At 37.0% G+C, this 23,873-nt stretch overlaps 1 protein-coding gene across 1 annotated transcript in view; it reads left to right on the top strand.

Moving 5' to 3' along the window:
* Positions 1-5,732: 5,732 nt before the first annotated feature.
* Positions 5,733-23,873, top strand: part of gabra6b (gamma-aminobutyric acid type A receptor subunit alpha6b) — a 31,681-nt gene continuing 13,540 nt past the window's right edge. Inside the window, exons 1-9 of the mRNA XM_006784991.2 lie at positions 5,733-6,156; positions 6,308-6,432; positions 6,819-6,886; positions 7,937-8,157; positions 9,580-9,662; positions 9,860-10,003; positions 10,288-10,440; positions 14,963-15,240; positions 22,333-22,589. Coding sequence (XP_006785054.2) covers positions 6,071-6,156; positions 6,308-6,432; positions 6,819-6,886; positions 7,937-8,157; positions 9,580-9,662; positions 9,860-10,003; positions 10,288-10,440; positions 14,963-15,240; positions 22,333-22,589 — 1,415 coding nt within the window. The 5' untranslated portion in view covers positions 5,733-6,070. The remainder of the gene's footprint in view (positions 6,157-6,307; positions 6,433-6,818; positions 6,887-7,936; positions 8,158-9,579; positions 9,663-9,859; positions 10,004-10,287; positions 10,441-14,962; positions 15,241-22,332; positions 22,590-23,873) is intronic.

Here is a 23,873-nt window from a genome sequence, read left to right as displayed (position 1 = left end):
GATCAAAACTTCCTTCATTTAGGATCCCATGATTTGAAGACTAAAGAAAAAGAAAAGAAACAATTCATGCTCTAATGTACAACACATTTTTTTAATTTCTTTAAATTGCATATTCTTTAAATGGCATATTGAGGATTTTGCATCAGGAATGAATTAAATAGAAACACTCTTATCAGTCCTCTGAATAATGAATACATAAAAATCTGACGGTCCTCTCTTGCACTTCACCAACATTTATGTTCATGAATGTTTCACCAGATCTAATAGATTCAAAATCCTATATTGGCTGCACTCCATCCATTACAGTTAAAATCTACCCATCAGCACTGCTTTGAGCTCTCAGTGAATGCGTCCTGAACAGGGTTAATACTGACAACGCGCTTACACCAAACAAATTGTTAGGATAGTGGTATCGACCTTTACCATGTAGATTAAAATAAATAAATAAATAAATAAAAAAAGTCCATAACCCAAGTTTTATGCTTCATTAGCTTGCCTTAACTAGCTTCACTACCAGAGGAAGCACCACCTGCTAGCTTTTCAAGGTTATGGTGTCCTTACCTGCCCAGCTAACACCAAAACAGCAGATAGTTGGCCAACTCCATTTTCACCTCCACATTTTCGTTCTCTTCATTTCTGTCTCAGTATTTCACTCTGGCCCCAACAGACGTCGGCCATTGCTGCCAGAACTGCAGACAGGAGTCCAGGGTGAGTGTCAGCTTTAGCCACAGTTGGATGGGTGGAAAGATGAAGGGAGTGATGGAAGGAGGGAAGGGTGGGAGGATTATTTGGAGGCCTCTGCCAGAAACCTCACGTTTGGTGTCTTGGCATCAAAAGCGATGATTTAGACTGCGACACAGGATGACAGCGATGTAGTTGGCTTCTTGTGTCGCCGTTCCACCATGCCACCTGCAGATTTCAAAGATCAAGAGCTACGGTTACACAGTGAGGCTTATACTTGATGCACTTTAAAGGGGCACTTTATTTTTAACATGTGATCTCAGCTACAAAATTAAGGGAGCCTTACTTTTGTATAGCAAATTATATGTTGACAGCACAAAACTAAATCTAATCCCAAATCTTTTTACTATCTATCTATCTATCTATCTATCTATATATATATATATATATATATATATATATATATATATATATATACATCTATATATAAATAAAAAAGTTGGACTCATTTTTTTTTTCAATTTCAAGGACAAACTTAACAAGCAGTCCAGTGATAAAAAGTATGAGAAAGATTCTCAATATATAATCAATATGCCATCATTTGTATTTTTTCTGCATCTTTTCTTCAAATAATCTGATTCAATCAAGTTTAATCAACTCAGTTCGCAGATTTAGGAAGGCACTGCCTCTGCAGGCACACTGACTTTAACTTGACATTGACTTTTTTTTCTTCCCATGGAGACTGAATATCAACTCTTTATTCTTGCATATGCAAAAGAAGGAATACCATACGCATGACAAGATTTCAGAATGTCAGCAATCAAATAGTTTCTGTTTCATAATTAAACCAGCATCTACAGAGCAAAACATTTAACTTTCACATCATATATATAAATATTATTATTTTCTATTATGTATTCTGTGGCTTTCTGTTTTGTTGCACCACTTTTATTTCCACTCTCCTTACAGCAGGACGTTGGCAGCTATCCAGCACAGTTCATTGTGAAGCTTTTGGCTGTAGTCAGGCAAGAGGTCAACTGAGGCAGCGAGGACAACTGTTTTCTCCAAATCAACATTTTATCGTACTATGATATGGTTTGGTCTCCATGGAAACTGCAATGGAAATTTCTTCCTAATGTTGAAAACCACGGGAACTGGTGCAGCACATCATGTGTAAGGAACAGCGATTTTAAAGAACTACTGCTTTGTGTGCGCTGTTATGGATGTGTGACTACGGGGGCTGACGGGAAAAAAAAAGATAGAACCAGGCCGAGTCCCAAAGATTTCAAAGACTGAATTTAATGTAGGTGTTATGCAACGGCGTTATTGATGGAGGAACACTCGCAAGCACTAACTTTATATTTCTAGCCATTAACCTACAGACGAGCGGAAAAACAAAATTCAGATACACAAAATTATTTTATAACCTCTCCCACTAGACCCCCTACAACAACCTAATACTAAACTCTAACTAGCACTTTGAAATACAAATTCTAACTCCTTTATACCACCACATACTGAAACATATCAGTCACTTAATAAAACTTAATCCTGGCGTTAACCCTAAAGTCATCCAAAAATTACTTTTAGAAGCACTGACCTAAAATTGTTCACCGTTCTTGAGCACATTTAGTTCATGCCATCTCCAAACACGCATCCACATTACACCACACATGCTGAGTTTCTTCTACTGTAAGTGGTTACCATAGATACTGCATTGTGAGGCACATGAAGTACAGTGGGTCCATCTCACGTGGGAAAAATCATTTATTTATAGAAGCACTGTGATGCGGCCAGAAACGAGTTTAGACAATGCACTTTTTTTTTGACTAATCACAGGCACCGTAAGAGGGGCTGCGGAGTATGATGTGCAAGTTTGTCAGCAGTGACTTTGAATTCTTATTGTGTTTTTCTTTGGCAAAATAGAACCAAGTCGCATGTCAGAGCTGTCCATGGTGCTGAAGGACAGATGCACAAGAGAGGATATCTTCAAATCTTCTGTCATCTGTTTTTCTTTCTGTCTATCTACAGTGTAGCGTGCTTCCTCACACCAATTTCAGTCTCTTTAAAAAGAATTCAAACACTCCACTTCTACCATCTGAAAGTTCCTCCTCCCTCAAAAAGGTCAGCAAGTTGTGAAAAGTTTCTTGCAATAATCTCCTAGCTCTGCATCTTGCTCCTTGAGAGGCTGCTATATGTGTTCAAGTACAGAGTGCATATCATGACATGTTTAATTAAATCCTGTTTTGTTGAATAATGAACTAATTAACAAACTCCTTCTGAAGGCTTTTTCCTCCTTCATCAAAACACATTGGATTTTCAAGTATGTCCCGTTATCTTCCCGAAGTAATTGTACTTCCTAAATTGACATAATTGAATTGCTATTCATCCTGGCATACGAGGTGTATTGTTCTCATGGAACGAAGCATACCTAATTGCAATCCATCAGAATCACTGTGCCTTTTTCATCTCAGTTCAGAACTTAAGACTAATGAATGGTTTAGTGATTATATTTTATGGAAATATGCTCTGTTAGATATAATGACCTCTCATTAATTGCAATTGTTCTCTTGACATGGGCTTTAGAATGTAGCGACCGGTTACAAAGAAATTATAAATTGGGAAGATAGAATTGCGACTAACATGTCAGATCACGGTCACCATGCCAGGACAATCAATAAAACTGATGTAAGGAGTTGCCATAGCTGAATTTTATCTCTGCTGACTTTCAGGCTTTTCATATAACAATATGGATTTAGACGGCTCCCAATTTAGCCAGCCTAACCATCTGTTTCTCTGCTCGCTGCACCACTGATTGTGGATGTTTGGTTGGAGGACTGACAGAGTGCACTTCTAGATGTAGTCTCCAGGCAGAAAATGATCCAGTCAGCATTTAAATATCTGTCTATAAGTCAGTCATTATGCTATTTAGGCAAAACGTCAAACTAGCAAGCGCGTCGTTCTATCAATCAGCTATACAGTCAGGTAATTATCCAGGCAGCAACTTGTCTGTCTAGGAAAAAAAAATGCTATGATGGAAGGAAATTAGGTGAGCAAACAGGCAGACAAGTTACAGATATATTCAAAAGTGCATGTCAGTCTCTGATTTGGGTCAAGCCAATCTTCTCCCACACAAACAACATCATGTAGCTTCAGATCCTTCTCTTTTCAGAAGTGCTAATTTTTGTAAATGTTAAATATTCTTATAAGTGGTGGCATGCTTAAAAAAACAGTCTACTAAATGTGTGGTGTGTCCAGTACTACTTAAAACAACCAAATTGCAGAGGTGGCTTAAATAGTGATGGCCCTTGTCTGCATCACAAGTATTTGTGTGCGTATACTTGTGACTGCTTTTCTGAGATATCAGAAGCTTTACAAAGCATGTTTAGCACATTCACAGCAGGGAGGAATAGAATATGTTCGCTTTTGCTGTGGCTCATCCAAAATCTCAGCTAGTGCCAGCAATGCAAATCAGGTCAGAAGCCTTTCATGGTCAGTGCACTGTGGTTGGTCAGATGAGTTGACCTCATGCTTTAAAAGATCAAGTTGATCGCGGCATTAGAGTCAGATAACATTATGTACCAGCAAGTCAACAGAGAAACTGAAACTGCCACTGGAATTGCTTCTAATACAGTACTACCTCAGTATATGCCTGGTCTGTATTTCCTACTATTGCCACTGTTGCAATTATACCCACCACTTCTAGGATGGCCACTGCTCTCACCACAATACTCGTGTTGTATAAAATAGTGTCAAAGCTTTCAGTTCTGCTCCCATACCTGTAACAAATGCTGTGTTCTATTTTGAAATATCAAATCTTAGTTTTATCATCCAGTATGCAAAGTGAAATTATGCCCTGCATGTACTTATAATAATGCAGCATACATGATATTTCTTTAAAGAATTATAAATGTTCACCAAACTCTTTCTTAAACTTTCGATTTTTACTTTGATGATATGTCTAACAATACAAGATTGGGGTTTAAAGAGAAAACCAAGAGAATAACTTCAATTTATCAGACAAATTACAGCAATATCCAGTTTTCTTTTAAAAGAATTAAATCTGAATATGCTTGAACTGAAAGTTTCCATATGATTTAAACAATATTTTGAGATCATTATATAACTTCAGCTTTGAGTACAAAGAGACCACAGTTGCATAATCAGTCTTCACAATTTAATGCCTTTAGAAGAATTTCCTATATTTGTATCCCTCTTATGAATTATTGATGGAATCACTATGATATCACTTATGATATGATACCTCTAATGAAAAAGTAATGGTGCACTGGAAGAAAGTATTGTAGTTCATTGATCACTGAGCATATAACCTTACAGAGGCTTGCTGGCATTCGTCAGTGAATATTGGCTTTCACTTTTTTTTTTCTCTTAAAGTTGTTGCTGTTTTCAAGAGAAAAAATCAGTTTATGATTATTGCATGAGTTATAATTAGCGTTTTTCCACATAGTGGTGGTACAGTAACTATTCCTCCCACACAATACTGTCTTTGACTTTTTTTTTTGCACCAACCTAGATGAATAATAAATAAATACATAAAGTGATAAATTTCGCTTTTGCACTTCATTTGCAGGGTTTACTTTTCCGATATTTTTCTTTCTTCCATACACCTTGCACAAAAGGTGCTACTGGAAACTCACTCAGCAGGGTGCAATTTCTTGAACTGCGCTTTTGCAACAGAAATAAATTCATGTTAACTCAGTTCTGACTTTTACAGTATGGTGTTTTACCCCCTTGTTCTGGGTCTGTGGAGTTTGAAGGTGCACTAAATGTACCTACCGCCCACTCCACTCAACCACCTAACTACTATATGAATCATGCTTTCGCTCTACTTGCAGTTTTCGGGTTTTGTATGAACAAAGTCCCGCAATTACACACACACACACACATACAGACAGAAAAATGAATTTGAAATCAATCTGTACTCAAAAAGGTCCCTTGCTATACTGTCCATTGATATAACAGTATTGTATTTGTGCAAGCTCTCTTCCTCTACTTCTCCCTCCTCCCCTTCTGTATCTCTCTTCGCGCTTTTCTTTTCCATCGTCTTTAAAAACACATATAAATAAATAAATGACGACATTCTTCGTTATTTAACCTTCAAAACGATCTAAATAGCAAAGTTGCCGTCGAGACCGATGTATTCCCTGCAAACTGCTTTGTCCCGTTAACGTTAAAGCTCGCGTCGTTCTTCCTCTTCACTCTCTTAAAAACTCTTCAGGTTTTTCCAGCTGAGCGATTCAGGCTGAGGCGGGCGCAACCGCACTAGAGGGAAAGTCAAGTCGTGCTGGACTGGCGCGGTATCCTCTCACGGTTTACAAGTAAAGCAAGATCGGACTCGCATTTTATCAAGCTTTGAAAATGATGGAATATGCTGATTTTAAAAGTTGACCTGGGATTTCTAGTTGTCAGGTGTCGAGGCATGGCTTTCCTTGTAACTTGCTTATTTTTGTCTTGGTGAGTATGGCAACTCTTTTCTCTGCATGTTCTCAGACTTTTACGCATCTTAACCACAGACTGTGGATGCTTGTGCCTTTGAGAAACTCAGTATATTCAACTGATTTTCTATGTGTTGAAATGGGCTTTGAGCAGTGCATATGTACTTTAGTTACAGTGCTAGCAGTGTTTGGGGAAATCAGCACAGTGAGACCAGTATATATTTGGATAACATCACGCGTATATTGGATAGATTACTGGATGGCTATGACAACAGACTGCGACCTGGATTTGGAGGTATGCTAATGGACGTATTATATTGTATTTTGTATAATGTTTCTTCATGATGATTAGATCCATATCCTTCCTTAAAGGATAAAGTTTTACTCAACTAGTTGTGTGTATCTCATCTAGTTTACGTTATCTCTTAGCCGTTTTTCCCTCTTACATTATAATAAAATCACAAGTTTACTATTAGAAACTGTTCATAAAATTATCACATCTAAAGCATACTGTTTTGTTGTGTGTTCGTTTGATCTGATGTGGTTATTTTAAGTCTATAAATGGCACATTTTATACATATAACTTTATCCCTTAACCTCTTTATATTTTAAGAAATTAACAAATAAGCTGGTCCAAAATTTTTGTCTGCATCAAAGCAACCACTTATCTTTCTGCTGTAGGTCCAGTTACAGAGGTCAAAACAGACATCTTTGTCACCAGCTTTGGACCTGTTTCAGATGTTGAGATGGTATGTCAACTATGCCGACCACTGAAGTACTGATACAGGATACACAAGGAAAAATGTGTGGATGTTATTCACATACATGTGTTTGGTTGATTGTAAACAAAGAACATGTGAAAACAAGATTTCACTGACCACTGTATATGGTCTTTCAACCTCAACTCATGTTACTCCCAGCATTCATTATTCCAACATTTGGGCAGGATGTCATTAGTGCAGCTTAGGATTTTAATCTGGTTGACAATCCCCCCCCACTCCCCCACCCTCCGCCATAGCGATGTGGCTGTGTTAGGATGGAATAGGCGGGCTACTTCTGCCACGGGATAGGCTGAGTGATGTATGTCTGTTGTACTCTACTATCTTTGGTCTTAAGCTTTAGATACTGCTTCACAGCCTCTAAAGCCTACTAGAACTGCCATGCGATATGCTAGGGGCAGTTCTATAGAGGGGTATGTAAAGCTTTTAAGGGAAGCAAGGCCATCCGTGTGATCTAAAAGCTGGATAGACTCATAATACTGACTTACTGCTGACTCTACAGATGAAATAAACTGTGTCTATTTTAACTGTGTATTAATAATGAATTACTCAATCAATTCACTTAACTTTCAGAGCTGGTAGGGAATAAAACATGGAAAACAGAAGTTAAATTTGCAAGAATTGAATAAAAACTATATATATATATATATATATATATATATATATATATATATATATATATATATATATATATATATATATATAAAGGTGACCAAAGTGTACATTATGCTATGTCTTGAGGGTTTTCATCATAAACAAGGTTTTAGTTTTGGCAGTATTGGGCATTAATAACATAATCCTCCAGAAAGAAAAAGAGACCGAGAAAGAGAGAACAATTCATCACATTGCCAATACTCTATCCAGCAGGTTCCTTCGAAACCATGGCTCACAAACCCATCTGCCATTATCTCCGGGGGAAGCAGATAATAATGGCAGGAGATAGTAGATGCAGCACCAGCAGTGGGAGTGGTCATAGTAGTAGTAAATACATTCGTAACCCACGCTCTCACCTCCATCCAGGAATACACCATGGATGTGTTCTTTCGTCAGACGTGGATTGACGAACGACTAAAATTTGAGGGCCCCATTGAGATCCTGCGGCTCAACAACTTGATGGTCAGCAAGATCTGGACACCGGACACATTTTTCCGCAATGGCAAGAGGTCGATCTCTCACAACATGACCACCCCCAACAAGCTGTTCCGCATCATGCAGAACGGAACTATCCTCTACACCATGAGGTAACAGTGCTGGACAGTGAGATACAAACCTAGCCAAGACCGGAATAGAGCACAGACCTGGAAAACAAATTAGATGAACAGGCATCCAAGAATATGCACAGACATGAAAAGAAACAGCGTGCCATTCCAAAAACAAGATATGTGCCATCTGATACTGAAAACAGCCCTGGAAAGTGATTCAAACAAACATGACTCCAGCTTTGTTCCAAAAGGAGATATGTGGAATGAAAAAAAAGCCCCTAGAGTCAATAATGGCACAAAAACAGATTTTTTTGTTTTTAATTAGATTATCTAAGTGGATGAACTCTAAAACATTTAAAAGTAAATAAAAAGGCTTTATCTAAGAAAATTTGTAAACTATATTACAATAAAGGGATGCCACCTTTATATCTACATTACAGATTTTAAGAGGGTGGGGTGGGGGGCTATAGACAAGATGGCAGACACAAACCAACTTGCTTGTTTTTTTATTGTTTTTTTTTTTTTTTACATATATGAAATAGTGCTACATTTATTGGTTCACTGGCTGAAAAGAAGATACATCCGAAGACTTTTAGAGGCAATAGATGTTTAGATAACAGATAAGCTAACTGTAGTTTTGTGTGTATAATGATGCAGTTTCTACAGTCTCAGCTTGAATTTTGTCCTTTTATTAGCTTTGGGTAAAAGATCTAAACTTTTTCTGAAAACTTTTTTTAAAAAGTAGTTTAACTTGAATCATTTCATTTGGGATCAGTTTCCCCCCTTCGTCTGTGAGCCTGAGAAATTTCCTCAAAGCTCTGAGCTGCTTATTAGCTGTGAGTTCTTGTATAAACTGTCACTCTGGTAAACAAGAATATTATAACAACATTGTCAGTAGAACTGAATAACCCAAGTCGTTTATTACATTAACAATAAAACCAATATAATATCACTGGAAATGTTTTAACAACTAAGGATATTATTAAGATGTTGTGTTCTGTGAATTTTATAACTTGAATAATTCCAAAGAATCAAATGTGTTTTACAAGTAAATAAACAAATAAAAAAAAAAAAAATACAAATAGAAAATAACATTAAGTTGTTATTAAAAATAACAAAGTTATGAAAATATGTAAGAATATGTTTTATTTATGAGCAGACAACAAACATGGGATTCTTCCTCTGCCATTAAAAATAAATAAATAAATAAAAACATCCTTTGTGAAATGTGTTATCCACGGTTGTCCTTCACCAAGTTGTGTGTTCACCACAGTGAAATGGTCTTGCAGGTTTTAGGTCATCTATGTTACCAAAAATATTGTATAATCCTATATTCTGTACTTGTTTTTTGCTATAATGCTGAATGGCACCACACCAGACCCAGCTTGAAAGAGCAGTGTTTATAAAGCTAGTATGAAATATAAATCATACACTTAATTAAACTGTTCTCTATTCCTACAGATTAACTATAAATGCAGAGTGCCCCATGCGTCTGATGAACTTCCCCATGGACGGCCATGCCTGCCCACTTAAGTTTGGGAGTTGTGAGTTAGTTTTCTTTCAGCCTTACTCACCCGACAGATGGTGTCACTTTCAATCGCTGATTACTCTGTCACTGAGCAGATGACTGACAAGATATCGTCAAAGATCTTCATTTGAAATGCCATACATATGTGTGTATGTGTGTGTGAATTTTTGAAAGTTTTCATTTTTAATCTCCTTTTTTATCCATGCTGTCTAGATGCTTACCCCATCAGTGAAATTGTGTACACATGGAAGAAAGGTCCTCTGTCATCTGTTGAAGTGCCACAAGAATCATCCAGTTTGCTGCAGTATGACCTTATTGGTCAGACAGTTTCCAGTGAGAGACTAAAATCCAATACAGGTGAGCAGATGTTTAACATCACCTGTCATAAAGAGTGTGCAGTGGTCACTGTGTTAAAACTAAAACCTGCTAAGGACACTTCAGTGAATCAGTGAACTCTTTACCATTACATGTTTGTGGAATGTTATGTCATGCATGAACTTGCATTCTTTTTAAAAATTTCATCATAAATAGAACAATACTTTTCACCAGTCAGTATTAAAAGACTGGTGTATTCATCAGATGGCAACCGTGTCAAATAAATTCTCAGCATTGACAAATCTTTTCGGTATTTACTCTTCCAGGTGAATATGTCATTATGACCGTTCATTTTCACCTGCAAAGGAAAATGGGCTTCTTCTTGATTCAGACTTACATTCCCTGTATCATGACTGTCATCCTGGCCCAAGTCTCATTCTGGATTAATAAGGAATCAGTTCCAGCTCGGACTGTGTTCGGTAAGAGCTCCTTAAATTCTCATACTCATTTAGTGTATAAATTTCAATGTCAGTTTCAAGATTTGAAAAAAAAAAAATCAGAAAAAGGGGATTTTGATGTAGACTCCAGAGCTAACACATTTCACACAGCCATTGACTACTTGGATTGAAATATTTGGAACGCTGAAGAACATTTTCAGTTTGTCTTCCAAAAATAACTCTGGCAATTTTGTGTAAATATTCAGGTTTTCTCAGTTCTAATTTTGCACTATTGCAGTTAGCTTCAGATTATGACACAACTTGAGTGCCCATAAATTATCTGAACAAAATAGCCAAGGATACATTATCTATTATTTTGTTGTGGCTTACTTCTTTTTAGTAAAGTATCAAAGTATCAAAAAGCCAAATAATAAACTGTCTGGATTTATTGACTTGCCGCCCACTGGTTGACCCCACAACTCCTGACTCTCACTTTACAAACTTTAAGCAAGTATATTTTCTCTGTTTGTTGGACCCTAAATTAAACTGCAATGAGCTGTCTTTAAAATGAAACCTCCTGCAATAGAACAAAGACCACCACAGTCATCACAGTCAGGTTTTACCTTCATTATCTCTATTCCTCCTCCACTATGGTAGAGCTGAATTAATTGGGAATAGATGTCCTTTTTGAAATTGGTCATGCAAGGGCTGAGAGGGGGAGGATGTTTACTTGGCCCTTTTCCGAGCACTCACAGGTTCCGCTTGCTCACATTACATTACGCTACAGTTGCTACCAAGCTCTAGCCTCAGGAGCAGCAAGGGTGAGATACACTGAACAAAAACAGAGATAGACTAAGAGGAATGACAGCAACAGAAAGACAGAAAAAGCGCAGATGCAAAAAGTGAGGATAATGTGCAAAAGTGCACAGATTTTGCTATCATTTTTAACTGAATTTCCATCATTTGTAAAACTCAAGATGCAGCTGTGCACAGAAGCAGTGCTAGCCCTTGTCTTTGGAAACGAGCCAGCGCTCCAACAAGTCTGCATTCTCCTTCAGAGAATAGATCCCCGTCATTAATGTTTGCATGGAAGTTGAAGCCTCATGTAGAAAGCTCATCTGTGGCAACTCATTAGCCTCACTCATCCTGCTGTTCTCAATTCACTCAATACTGGCTGGAATGAAAAGATACAGACAAGCAAAAAAAACGAAACAAACCCAAAAACCTGCTCATTCTCAATCGAGGACAGAGGACACAAGAGATTATGTACAAAACAAGTTGCATTGCAAGTGATGGCCAAAAAGCCACTGCTTGAATAAATTGAATTAACACACATGTTTTGGGTTGTGACTAAAAGATAGACAGTTTAGTTAAGTTTGAGACGAACAGATAAGTTATAGGTGACCTATAGGTGTAAGAATATTAAACATACAAAACTTGTATTAAGGGAGTTCGAAACAAACAATTATTGTGTCTATGAAGTCATAATTCATTTATGAACTTTAAACACTTCTTTGACTTCACAAGACATACATTTGCTACAACAACAGAAAACAGTGAATAGTTGTGTGTATTAATCCGATAATCATTATTTGGAAGGTAACCAGAGTTAGTGCACTCTCATTTTCTTCAGACGCATCCTAGGTTGTTTTGTTCTGGAGACAGGCCTGACACTGACAGTGCATTAAACCATACCATGTTGCGTGCTGAATTGTCAACAACCTAAGAGCTGAAAGTCCCTTGAGCACAAGTCTTACAGACTTAATTGAGTGTGGCCTAATTTGTACCTTGCTTTTTTTCCTATAAAAGCCCATAAATGCCCCAAGCATTTCATTTGTATCCTGTCTTTATACTTCATCCCCCTCCCTCCCACACTCTTTCTTTCTTTTTCTTTTGCCTCTCCCTCCTACCCTGACAGGCTTTCTTTCCATGTTCCTCCTCCCTTTTGCAGTCATTTAACTTGTGCTTCAGATTTAAACAGTCAGACTGGTTGACTGTTGGAGGAGGTTGCATCTGAGGGTTGTTCGGTTTTACCATCAAAGTGCTGTGTAGAAAATGTTTTTGAGACATTATTAGGTGCATTAAAACCCCCATAAGTTCCTACAGTGCTAATGAAAAGTGCACAGCTACAGTGCACATTTGGTAAACCATGGGAACAGTGTTCAATGGCCCTTTATCCCTGCTTGCTTTAGCTTGATGAAAGTGAATTAGATATGTACTTTGGTAATGGGCTATTAAAAGAGATGTTCATTGTCAGCATCTTTATCTGACTTAATAAGGAAGGAATCTGGGTGGGGAAAAGGGAAATTCTTATCTAATGATTAAGAACTACGGATCATTTCTATTTATGAATTAAGTAGTATTAGGGGCTATGTCTTAAATGTTATATCTAAAATGCACATGTAATGGACCTTTTGTGTGATAAACTACTCTTCCCCCAAATGAAAATTACTTAGAAAAAAATAAATAAATAATAATTATATATATATATATATATATATATATATATATATATATATATATATATATATATATGTGTGTGTGTGTGTGTGTGTGTGTGTGTGTGTGTGTGTGTGTGTGTGTGTGTGTGTGTATATTGATTTCCTACTCAAAGGAAATCTGTTAGTCTTAGTCTAAGCTTCAAGTTCCGACATGTTCATTCTTTCTTCTGATCATCTCTCTCCATCATCTTGTCTGTACCTCATATTAGACAAGCAAACAAATATTAGCAAATACCATACAGCCTGGATGGCTTTCTCCAGAATGTTTATAGATATTCGGTCTCATTACCGACCTGCCAATGTGGGGGCAGGGGTTAGTCTGCTTATGGACAGATTAGCATTCCCTCAAGTGACTTTTTGGCAACACTTTCTGATTTGAAATGCCACATTCTAGTTATATGCCATAAAACAGGACTGCTGCCACATGTTAAAAATATTCCATGGGAAAAAAATATCCTCTGTTATTTTCTTGTTACATCATATACACATATATTTTTATCAAAGATTTATGACATCAACATCTTAACTTGTGTTACACAGTATCTTTTGTTGTATGATGTGCAATGTGCCTTTTTTTAAAAGTATATCTTTCTCTATAAATATTAATAACACGAAGCTAAGATTTCGATTGGCACCTGGAGGTGCAGGATTAGAAATAAACAGCTGAAATTAACAGAAAAGAACAGCTCAGGTTCAATCATTTGGAGGGAAAGTAAGAGAAAAGGATGAGATGGTATGAATATGAGAAGAGGAGGGACACGGGGTATATTGGAGAAAAGATCTTAAAGATGGAGCTGCTAAGCAAAAGGAAAAAAGGAAGACCACAGAGAAGGTTCATATATATGTTGCAAACGAGGATATGCAGAGGGTAGGGATGATAGATTTGGATATAAGTGATGAGGTGAAATCTAAGCAGATGATCCATTAGCAACCCCTAAAGGAAGCAGCTGAAGAAGAAGATGTATAAATGTGTATGTCAACTTAGCTTATTATGATATTTATCAGTAACAAGTACGAGTCCATCATGATGGTTTGTTTGCAGTCTCATCATGGATATTGCTGATACTATTGATATTTTGATGAAAGTATAATTTTGAAATCTCAAATTTAGCAACTGCATGAAGAAACTGTAAGATTTTTCCCAATATTTAGGTTAACAATCATTGTTAACCTAAATTGTTAACTTGTTTGTTCTTTAGGAACAAATGTCCCAGTATTGCATATTTGTGTGTGGATTGTTACTGTCAGTGTCTTTTATTTTTTTACTTTTTGAGAAGCAATGAACACCTAAACATCCAGTTTCCTCAAATCAGTCTTTACAGAAGAGCTTCAACTTTGCATTGTTAGTGGGTTTCCTCGTGAACTGCTTGTCCAGATCCTTCCACATCATTTCTGCTGGATGTATATCAGAACATCCAGCATCCAGCATCCAGCATCACAGAACATCATAGACCTGAATTCCAAAAAATAATCTTTCTTTTACTACAAAAACTTTTTGGTAGAACGACCGATCAGTGTTTGTTTACTGGTTGTCTTTTTCTTTCACGTTTTCTCTGGTAAAATTAAGAATTTCTTGTTCCATCACTAATGGCAAGCTGCCCTGGACCAGATGCACCAAAACATGCCCAAACTACAATACTCCCACCACCATGTTTCACAGATGGGATAAAGTTCCTTTGCTGGAATGCAGTGTTCTCCTTTCTCCAAACAGAAACTTCTCATTTCAACCAGAAAGCTTGATTTTTGACTCATATACATCCAATAAAATGTGTTCAGACAATCCTTTGGCTGGTAATCTTGAGCAAACTGCAGGTTTACAGTGATGATCTGTTTGAACAGCAGTGCTTTCTTTTTAAAATCCTGACATGCGTAAAATAGTTTTTTTTTCTCTTTTTTGGTGTTAAACACCATTGTAATAAGTGGTGTGAAGATTTGGGTAAAATGATAAATGATTTCTAAGATTTGATCTACAGATTTTGAGAAAAAAAAGGCTCAATTTAAACAGGCAGGCTCAGCATCCTTATTTAACAATATATCTACTGCTGTCTCCTTCCCATATGCAGGTATCACCACTGTCTTGACGATGACAACACTCAGCATCAGTGCCCGCCACTCACTCCCGAAAGTCTCCTATGCCACAGCCATGGATTGGTTCATTGCTGTTTGCTTTGCCTTTGTCTTCTCCGCCCTGATTGAGTTTGCAGCCGTCAACTACTTCTCCACCTTACAGGCCAACAGGGAACACCGGAAAGCAGCGGCCATGAAGGCAGCAGCTCAGGAGGCAGCCGCTGCGGCCGCAGCTCCCGCTGTGGCTGCAGGGAATGACGTAGAGGTGTCCTCAGTAAGTCTAGCTCACCTTTTCAAACTTCTGTTTACATGTATCAACAAATATTCTGGTAATTAGCTAGTTGAAGATGACCAGCCTGCTGTTGTTTCTTTCAGATAAAACATCTTAATATCACTTAATATCACTAGAGAGTAGAGAAATGCCACCTTTACTTTTTGCTTTTCTTTACTTAAACCAGTAAAGGACATGCAGAAGTGATGGTATAGTATTAGCTCCAGCTTTAAACATTAGAAATTGGTTAATCCCAGCAAATGAATGAAGCATGCCATTTAAAAAATGTGGCTCAGTAACATCTGGCTAATACTAACTTTTTTTGCACTAATTGCTCTGTGAAATGGCTTGCTCATATTGATATATGCCCCTATTTGAATTACACAAATTCTAGAAATTTACTTATTAGTTTTGGTTTTTCTGAATTATAACTCAAGGAAGGTGGGAAGCAGTTTTTTTGTGAAGTATGAGTCATTTGTTTGGGAAAGGCTAAAAACGCAAAAATGAGGTGGCCAAAAGTGCTTGTGGCTCTAAGGTTGAGGTATATAACATGTGCATTATGACACCATCTCTATATATTGTATATCAGGTTCTTCTCCCTAATCATGTGTTTATTTAGATCTGAGGTTTGACTTGACTTTCAGTATCTTGCTAAGCTTCTGTATTTTTATTCATCCTGTCTAGCTTGTGTTTGTCTCTCTTTAGCTGATGAAATCCATTCTTTGCTCTGTGCTGTTATATAACAATTTCAGCGTTTCATTCTTTTCACAGTTTATGTTGGCTCTGTCAGCATGACATAAGCACATCTGTGTGGCAAACAGAGAGCAGTAGATAAAAAAATTGTAATTGTGTTAAAAAAGGCAAGTACTACAATATGCAACCTTTTGTTTAACCTACGTTGAGTCTAATTCTTGAATTCTAAATTGTCTAATCCTGAGTTAGAAAAGAGTTTGCTGAAAAAGACCTGAATTACCTGAACACCTGAATTTTTTTTAGCTAACTCTGACTATAGACAAGTGTCTGACGAAGTTGTATGTATAATAAAAAAAAAAGCCATTGTTAACTGAGCTCTGATACAATGATTCATGATGGCAGTGATATAAAGAGCAGAGCTGTCTTGAAAAACAGCAATGAATCACACAGCTTGAAATGTAATTATTCAAATTTAGTTCAATTCATTTCTGATATTTACAATAGGAGTTATCTTAGAGCACTCTACACTTTAAATAAAGCCATACTGTAGGAAAAATATAGGTAGTACTCCCTATGAAAACCCACGTGGGGAGAAAACACATATTCAAACTATATGCTGTCTATAGAGTAAAATTATTTAAACCACATTTACTTCAGTTTTATGATCGTATAGTTGTTTCAGCTTCATGCCAGCAATGACAAGAATATTTCATCACTGTGACCGATATCTCCACGACAAATGATTGTTCATTGATCAATGTTTAAAGCTTAGTCTGTACTTATTGCGTCAACACAGTGTGCATCAAAAGCCATGTCACTACCGGAGCCACTCACTTTGATGTCTTTTTTGACTAGTTCGACAACTCCTGTTATTTGTGCCATTTTTTAGAGAATGCTACATGGACACACAAATGCAAAAAGAGTTAGCTGGAGTTTTGAGTCTGTATCCATCATATAGCAGAAGACTCCTACATGGGCCAGTATTTCTTGGAGGGATACAATTACAGCAATTTGAAAGCATCAGACTTTCTACAGAGCAATGTGATGGATCACACAATTGTGCTTGTGTCCGAAAACTGCTTTATTAAATCTTAAAGGCCGCTTTGAAGGAGAAAGAGCAGGTAAAATTGGTTGTTTGAGCTCTGGTTGCTCCAGTCTGCATGCCAAATATCCTTGGTTAAGATACTGACCCCGAGTTGCTCTCCAATGCATCCATAAGAGTAAGAACCTTTATTAATTTTAGATAAAAACACTTACCAAAAAGGAAAAAAATCATAGGAAAATGTACTTGAATGAATGGGGGTGAATGAGACAAGTTGTATAAAGCACTTAAAAGTGGTATATAGTCCATAATGTCCATTTACCAACCACTTTCATTTTCATATTTGTTGTTTACCCTCTGTTTAGTGAAGATTTAGTTTGCGTTCCAATTTAATAATATTAGAAATGTTCCCATTTTAGTGTTACGGCAGATGTTCGTGTTTTTGTTCCCTTTATTTTAAACAGCCTTTTAATTTAAAGAACTTTGTTTCAATATATGAGTGTTGTCTTCAGTCGAATATCTAATAAAAAGAACAATAACAATATTTAAAAAAAATGTTTAACAGCAAAGCCTTTCAGGAAAGACATTTAACAAATATAATAAACAGAAACATAAGAGAAATACCAAATTACCTGAAAAAAATCTTTAATTTTTTGTTTGTATGTAAATGAGAAAGGCAGGCTTTAACAAGTGTAGACCATGCCAAGTCCCTGCTGCATACATGAAGCAATCATGTCAATGCAGTGTTTGTGATATATTGTGAAATTCTGCAAAGAAAATTAAAGGTTGTTCTGTGAGACCTTACCCCTGCTTTAGCATGTTGGTCCTGCTTGACAAGAATAGATTTGATTCTACTCTTAACCTTTTTCCCGTAAGTTCTTTCTGTCGTATTTTTTGCTGACAGAACAAATACGACATTTGCCACATCTATAATGTAAACAGAACACAATACATGAAAAATCAGAAAATCATGCTGTTGTTTGCAATTTATCCAATGCTTCCATCTCATCCTTTCGATCATTTAAATGTTACATAACAACCTTCTCTTTTTCCAGTTTTGCACTCACATAACTCACATGCAGATATAATCTGCAACACACACCTAACCAACCCGTGTATATACATCATCTGCAACAAACTATGTCCCTTGCATCCATATAGTTCACTCATCGCTTTCACCAATGCCTTATCTATCCATCTAGCTACAGTATATCATCCATCCAGCCCTTTCTCCCAGTCCTTTATTCATCCCTGTAAGTGTGTGATAACCACAGTGAGTGACACGGGGAGACAGCCAGTGGCTCAGTGAATGATGTTGCTGCCGATTATGTAAGAGCCATAGATTAAGGGAATATCCAGCATATCACTGCACGCTCACAAGAAGGAGGGCAACCACCACCACAATGAAGCAGAGAGGGGGCTGAGAAAGCAGGCACAGTCCATTTAAAAAAATAAATAAATAAATATTTTTTTTTATATGGAACAAGATGGAAAGATGGATGATGGGCCAGTGTGGTTTGTTTTTTGTGTTTTGTGTGAGTGTGCATTCGTGTGTGTGTGTGTATGCATTAAAGTTACACTGAGAGGAGAAATGGAGTGGGAGGGATGCATCATGGAAAAGGACTGCTTTCACCAAATATGTAGGAGGAAAGACTCTTTATTACATAGAAAAAAAACACAACAATGGTGTATCACTGGGAATAGAAATAGCCATCTACCAGTCACGATTTAAAAGACCACGACCTGTTATGACTGTCAAGTAAAACACAGCAGGCATGGAAACCTTACAAAAGCTAATTGGTTCAGTTAATGAATCAAATATACAACTGTAAACATAATGGGGGATCGAGTGTTTATCAGTGTGAGTAACGGGTGCTGAATGCATTTCCAGTGGTGAGTAGGTGGTGCAGTATTTAGTGCTGGAAATAAAGAAAATATTTTTTTCATATTAAGAGAAAAAAATAAGGTGAGAGATGGAAAGATGTGATCTTTATGCAGAGGTTGAGCCACGGGTACTTGCAATCAAAGAATTTGAAAAGATTGCGATGAGACACTGATTAAATCAGGACATTTTTAGGGAAATTCTTTTGCTGTCCTGTTGGATTAATAACTAGACTGAAAGAGAGGATTTTCAGGTTCAGGGATCAACACTAACTAAAAAGTAGCGTCATGGATGGTGCATAACATTTTGACTTTTGTTGCCAAGATGTCAGGTCTCTCTTGGAAATGAGATTTTTAATCTCAATGAGATTTTTAATCTCAATGAGATTTTTAATCTCAATGAGATTTTTTTTTTTTACCTGAATAAATAAAGGACTAATAAAAAATTAGTTTAGTAAGTATATTGTAATGAAGTAACACTTGTTGAATGCACTGATTACAGGTATTTATTTAGAAACTTCTATTTCTACATCATCTAGCAGTCTTCCACCCCCACCCCCTATTTTTGCTGTTTGTAGCTAACTCTATAATAATTCAGTATGTGAAACATGACCATAAATATCCACCTTTATCAACGGTATTATTAAATGATAATTTAGTCATGGTAATCATAAGACATCCAGTTTTTGGGGAAAATTCTGCTGTGAAAAACACTGAACAACTGTTATCTTTCAGTCAACATGAGACAGGAAATAATCAAACCATCAGGGACCAGCACTACATGAAGCTTACATCTCTAGCCTATTCATTATTTAGTCAGCACAGTTAAAGTTTCCAGGCCTAAAATGACTGCCTGCCAGGCTTAATCATTGGGAAATTTTGTATTTTTAAGAACTTTTTAGTAACAAGCTACAACCATTAAGCCAGCTAATGTATGTCATTAGCCTACTTTCGCTTCCCATAATGGCAGTAGTGTAGGAAAGTTAAGTAACTTTCCCACACAGTATGTAGAAATGCATGCCTCCCACTGTTTCCCACCAACTCTTTATTGAAATTTTCAGACGTCATACTAGTAGCAGTTTTGCAATGTAATTTAGTCATGTAAGTTAATTTAGTCATCTAAAATGTGCAACTGTGCCTTAAACTGTGCAATCACCTTGATCAACCATGCTATGATTCAAAGAAGTCATCTGAATTCACTTCGCCTAGGGCAAGATCTCTGTGTTACTGAATTTGCGAGGTTAAAAGAGTTATTTTGTCGCCAGTGTTTTTGAAGGCTTTGATATATGTGTGAACAATTTGTTTCTTATCCTTATTTCTCTGCCAGTAATCTCTCGGTACTGTACGTAAAAGTAAAAAAACAAAACAAAAACAAAACAGTTTCGTGAACCCTTCGTGAGATTAATATGGTCTAAATGTGCAAAATGACAATGATCAGGAAGTTTTTGTCTTTTCATTCATTTATCTGTATCCTTCGATGGTTCATCTTATTGGATCATAACTGTTGTGTGTGACTGTGTGTGTAATATCCATGGCTTTTAATTTGGAATAATTATTTACATATATTCACCCACTTACATCCAAACACCCACAGAGATGAGGCTCCTTAGTGGACAGAAAGTAAAATCTTGCTGTCTATTAACCCCTTCGCACACTATGAAACATAAACACACTGGTGTGTAGCTCTTAACCTGCTCTACTCATGGAGACCCACATCCAAACATGATCCATATATCCGTTAGTCAGCACCCAACCTTTCTGTGAGTCTGCTGAAAACTAGAGCAGTGAATAAGGGACAAGGACTTGATCTCCCATGAGATTTAAGAGGAAGCCAAGAGATCCTGTTGTCATCATGAGCAATAGCTTGTCATTTGGTTCAACTGCAGACATGTGCAGTACACCATGCAGAAGTAATGCATGCGGTGTGTGTACTCACTGCATGGTCTTACCTAAAAGGGAAACAGAAACAGGTAGCTGACATTTGAAGCTACAGCCTGGTGTTGTGAAGCATACAGTACACCACTCACAGATAAGAGGATACACTATTATTCACTGAAGAGTGAACTTAACCTCGAAAATGACTGGTGGTAATGGTCGTTAGATCATCTGGACCTGCTCTCTCACTCACAGCCCTTCCCCAGTGTTGCTATAGAATTTTACAGAGCTTGATATATTCATCAAGCCCATAATAATATAGCTTAAAGAGAATAGAAAGGTTTAAAATGTTGCTCAAACATTAGCTTTTTTGTCTTTGTCCAACACCTCCATATCAAATGTTTGTGACTTGCACTCCTGTGAACTGCCTCAAATGATAAACACATTTAAACCCCCAGACGTATAATATATTAAGATTTTACAGCATGATTGCACTACTCAGCATAGCTGCCATGGAATGACTGATAAATATTTTATATTTAATTTGATTCAGTATTAATGTTGTTAATAACTCTAACTTAACTGCTAATGTATTTTTAGACTGGCCACCATGGGTTTTTTTTTTAGATGGGTTTTTCTTTTTTGGAATGTTTCCCCTAAGCCTCAGGATTGTAACAGTTTAATAGTTTCTTAACCTGTAGAGGAGCATGTAATCCCGTAGCCTCACAAATCCTGCCTAAATCTCACAAGTTCCGTTTTTGTTCCAAGACTGCCAAAAAATATCCACACTGAAGTGAGAAACACTGAATGCTTTAGTAAACTACTAGGAGTTTTTCCCCAAAAAATAAAATGTAAAGAACTGTTCAAACTCTGCTCTGCAATAAATATTGTTCTAGAAACTTGCAAATTTAACAAGGAATATATTTGAAATTTCCATGTAAACAAAAAGTGTCCTATAAAGCATAAATATGGCACAAAACAGCATATATATAATAAATAGTAAATTATATTATTATAAAGTTCAGTGCTTACTCAGTGAAGCTGCTGATCAATACAAGGCCATCGTGTTTGTTCCTTTAAAAGGCAACGTGCTCTTCAGTCGTGTTCTTTCTCACTTACTCTACCTGGAGGCAACACATTGTTACTTGACCCACTTTCCAGATGTACACTCCCCTTACTTTCTGTACACATACTGTATATGATTTACAACTATTGGAGCAGGGAGCATGTGTTGCGATCACGCTAGTTTACTGAAAGTTGATGAGGCGTGAGAAACCCATGCGTCAATATATTGAGCTTCTTTTGTTTAATATGGTTTGTTTGCCTCCTACAACTACACCAGCCTTGACAGAATGGGCTGAAGTTTTTGCTGGGTGTAATTACTGTGATACTCATACTCATTTTAGATATGGATCTGAAAAAAACATATGGACTTATCTACTTACAGTAGTTTAAACACACCACTATCATCAGAATGGATTTTTCCTTTTTTCCTTATTTCCTCCCTTAACACTAACTAGCATTGATGTTATAAGATACTGACATTATAACATTTTGTTTTCCCCTGGTCTTTACTTTGTATCGTTTTTATTTTCCTCTCCAAGGTGGATGCCAGTAGTGTGCTTAAGAAGAGGATGAACTCCACCTCGATGTTTGAGCGTCCTGCCAAGACATTTCCCAACCCACCGGTCAATGCCCAAGCATTCCTCCAGCAAGGTTCGGCTGTACCGGCCAACAATGTTCTGACTGGCACCAGCATCATCGACAAATACTCACGCATCCTTTTCCCCCTTTCGTTTGGCGCCTTCAACCTGGTCTACTGGATTGTCTATCTTACCAAGGACACAATGGAGATGTCCAGGTGAACAGATGGCATGTTGTTACAAATGATTCCAGCATTTGTTTTTATGTGTTTGTAGAGAGACAACAAACAGATTTTAGGATGACTACTGCCTTACTGAATATAACTGAATGGGTTTTTTTCCCCCCACTCGGCCATGAAAGCCAGATGGGATATTGTCGGCAACCTGCTGGGTGGGTGGGTGGGCGGGCAGGCGGCGTCGACACCCACATTTGTGAATGCAATAACTTGAGAGCAACGCGACATAGCAGTATTAAATTAGCTAAAATACTAAAATACTAAAATCTCACACAATTTTGAATCTCACAGAGCTCAGCCTCAAGGTCAAGGTCAGAGGTCAAGCATTAATCTGACTACTGCGAAACATATGTACAGCTTCTGTACTTATAAAAGATATAATGATATATGGAATGTTCATCAAATTATTGACATATGAACAAGAAAATTATTTGCACTTTACATTACTGCTTAGTAACAGTGTGGTAATAATAGAGTAATAAGGTGGAAATGACAAGGTAATAATATGGAAATAGGAATTTACTATGAATTAAATACAAATTAATATCAAAGTAATATCATGCCTAATCAGTGGCTTTAGCTGAGTAATAGAGTAATAGTAATAGCTGAGTAATAATAATATTGGGTGAGAAGGTGGAGTCTGAAGGAGCAGTGAGGACGTTGGATGGGAAACTGCAGGTTTAGTTATTTTGCTACTTTCATATTAATACCACAATACCACATTATTACCAAACTGTAATAGAAAGTCTTTTCTTTTCTCTGTCAAGTTTGCATGCTGAGGTTCTCACACACAGTTGGTGTTGCTCTTTTCATCAGTTACAATTACCTACTTTGATTCCAGATCTTCATAATAAACTTGAAAAGTCAATATGTGGTAAATTTTAAAAGACGCAAAACATGCTTTTTGCTCAAAAAATGCTCATAAGGTTCCACAATATGACTGTGTAATCTGGTTTATGTCCCCACAACAATAATACAATACACATACATGCATACACATTTCTCACAATCAAGAAAAATGTGCGAGTTTTGCCCCGTGTGGTTGTGTTAAACATGCCAGCTGAAGGAGGAAGAGAAAGGCAGTATGCTGATTATGTGGGCAGGTGGTTCTGGAAGTTTACATTTTGCTAAGTCTCCAAGTGTGTGAGAAATAGCTTATATTGTCTTCCTTATTGGTAGATTTTGTTGCGCTTTGGGACCTTGGGCTATTGAGCAAAATATAACTGAAAATATACCCATCTGTGTTCTAAAGTTTGTCTGCTGTCT

Source organism: Neolamprologus brichardi, chromosome 10 (assembly GCF_056152115.1).
Source record: "Neolamprologus brichardi isolate AB-2024 chromosome 10, ASM5615211v1, whole genome shotgun sequence".
In the NCBI taxonomy this organism is placed as follows: Eukaryota; Metazoa; Chordata; class Actinopteri; order Cichliformes; family Cichlidae; genus Neolamprologus; species Neolamprologus brichardi.
The sequence above is the reverse complement of the archived record's forward strand: the minus strand, read 5'-3'. Positions and strand labels throughout refer to the sequence as shown.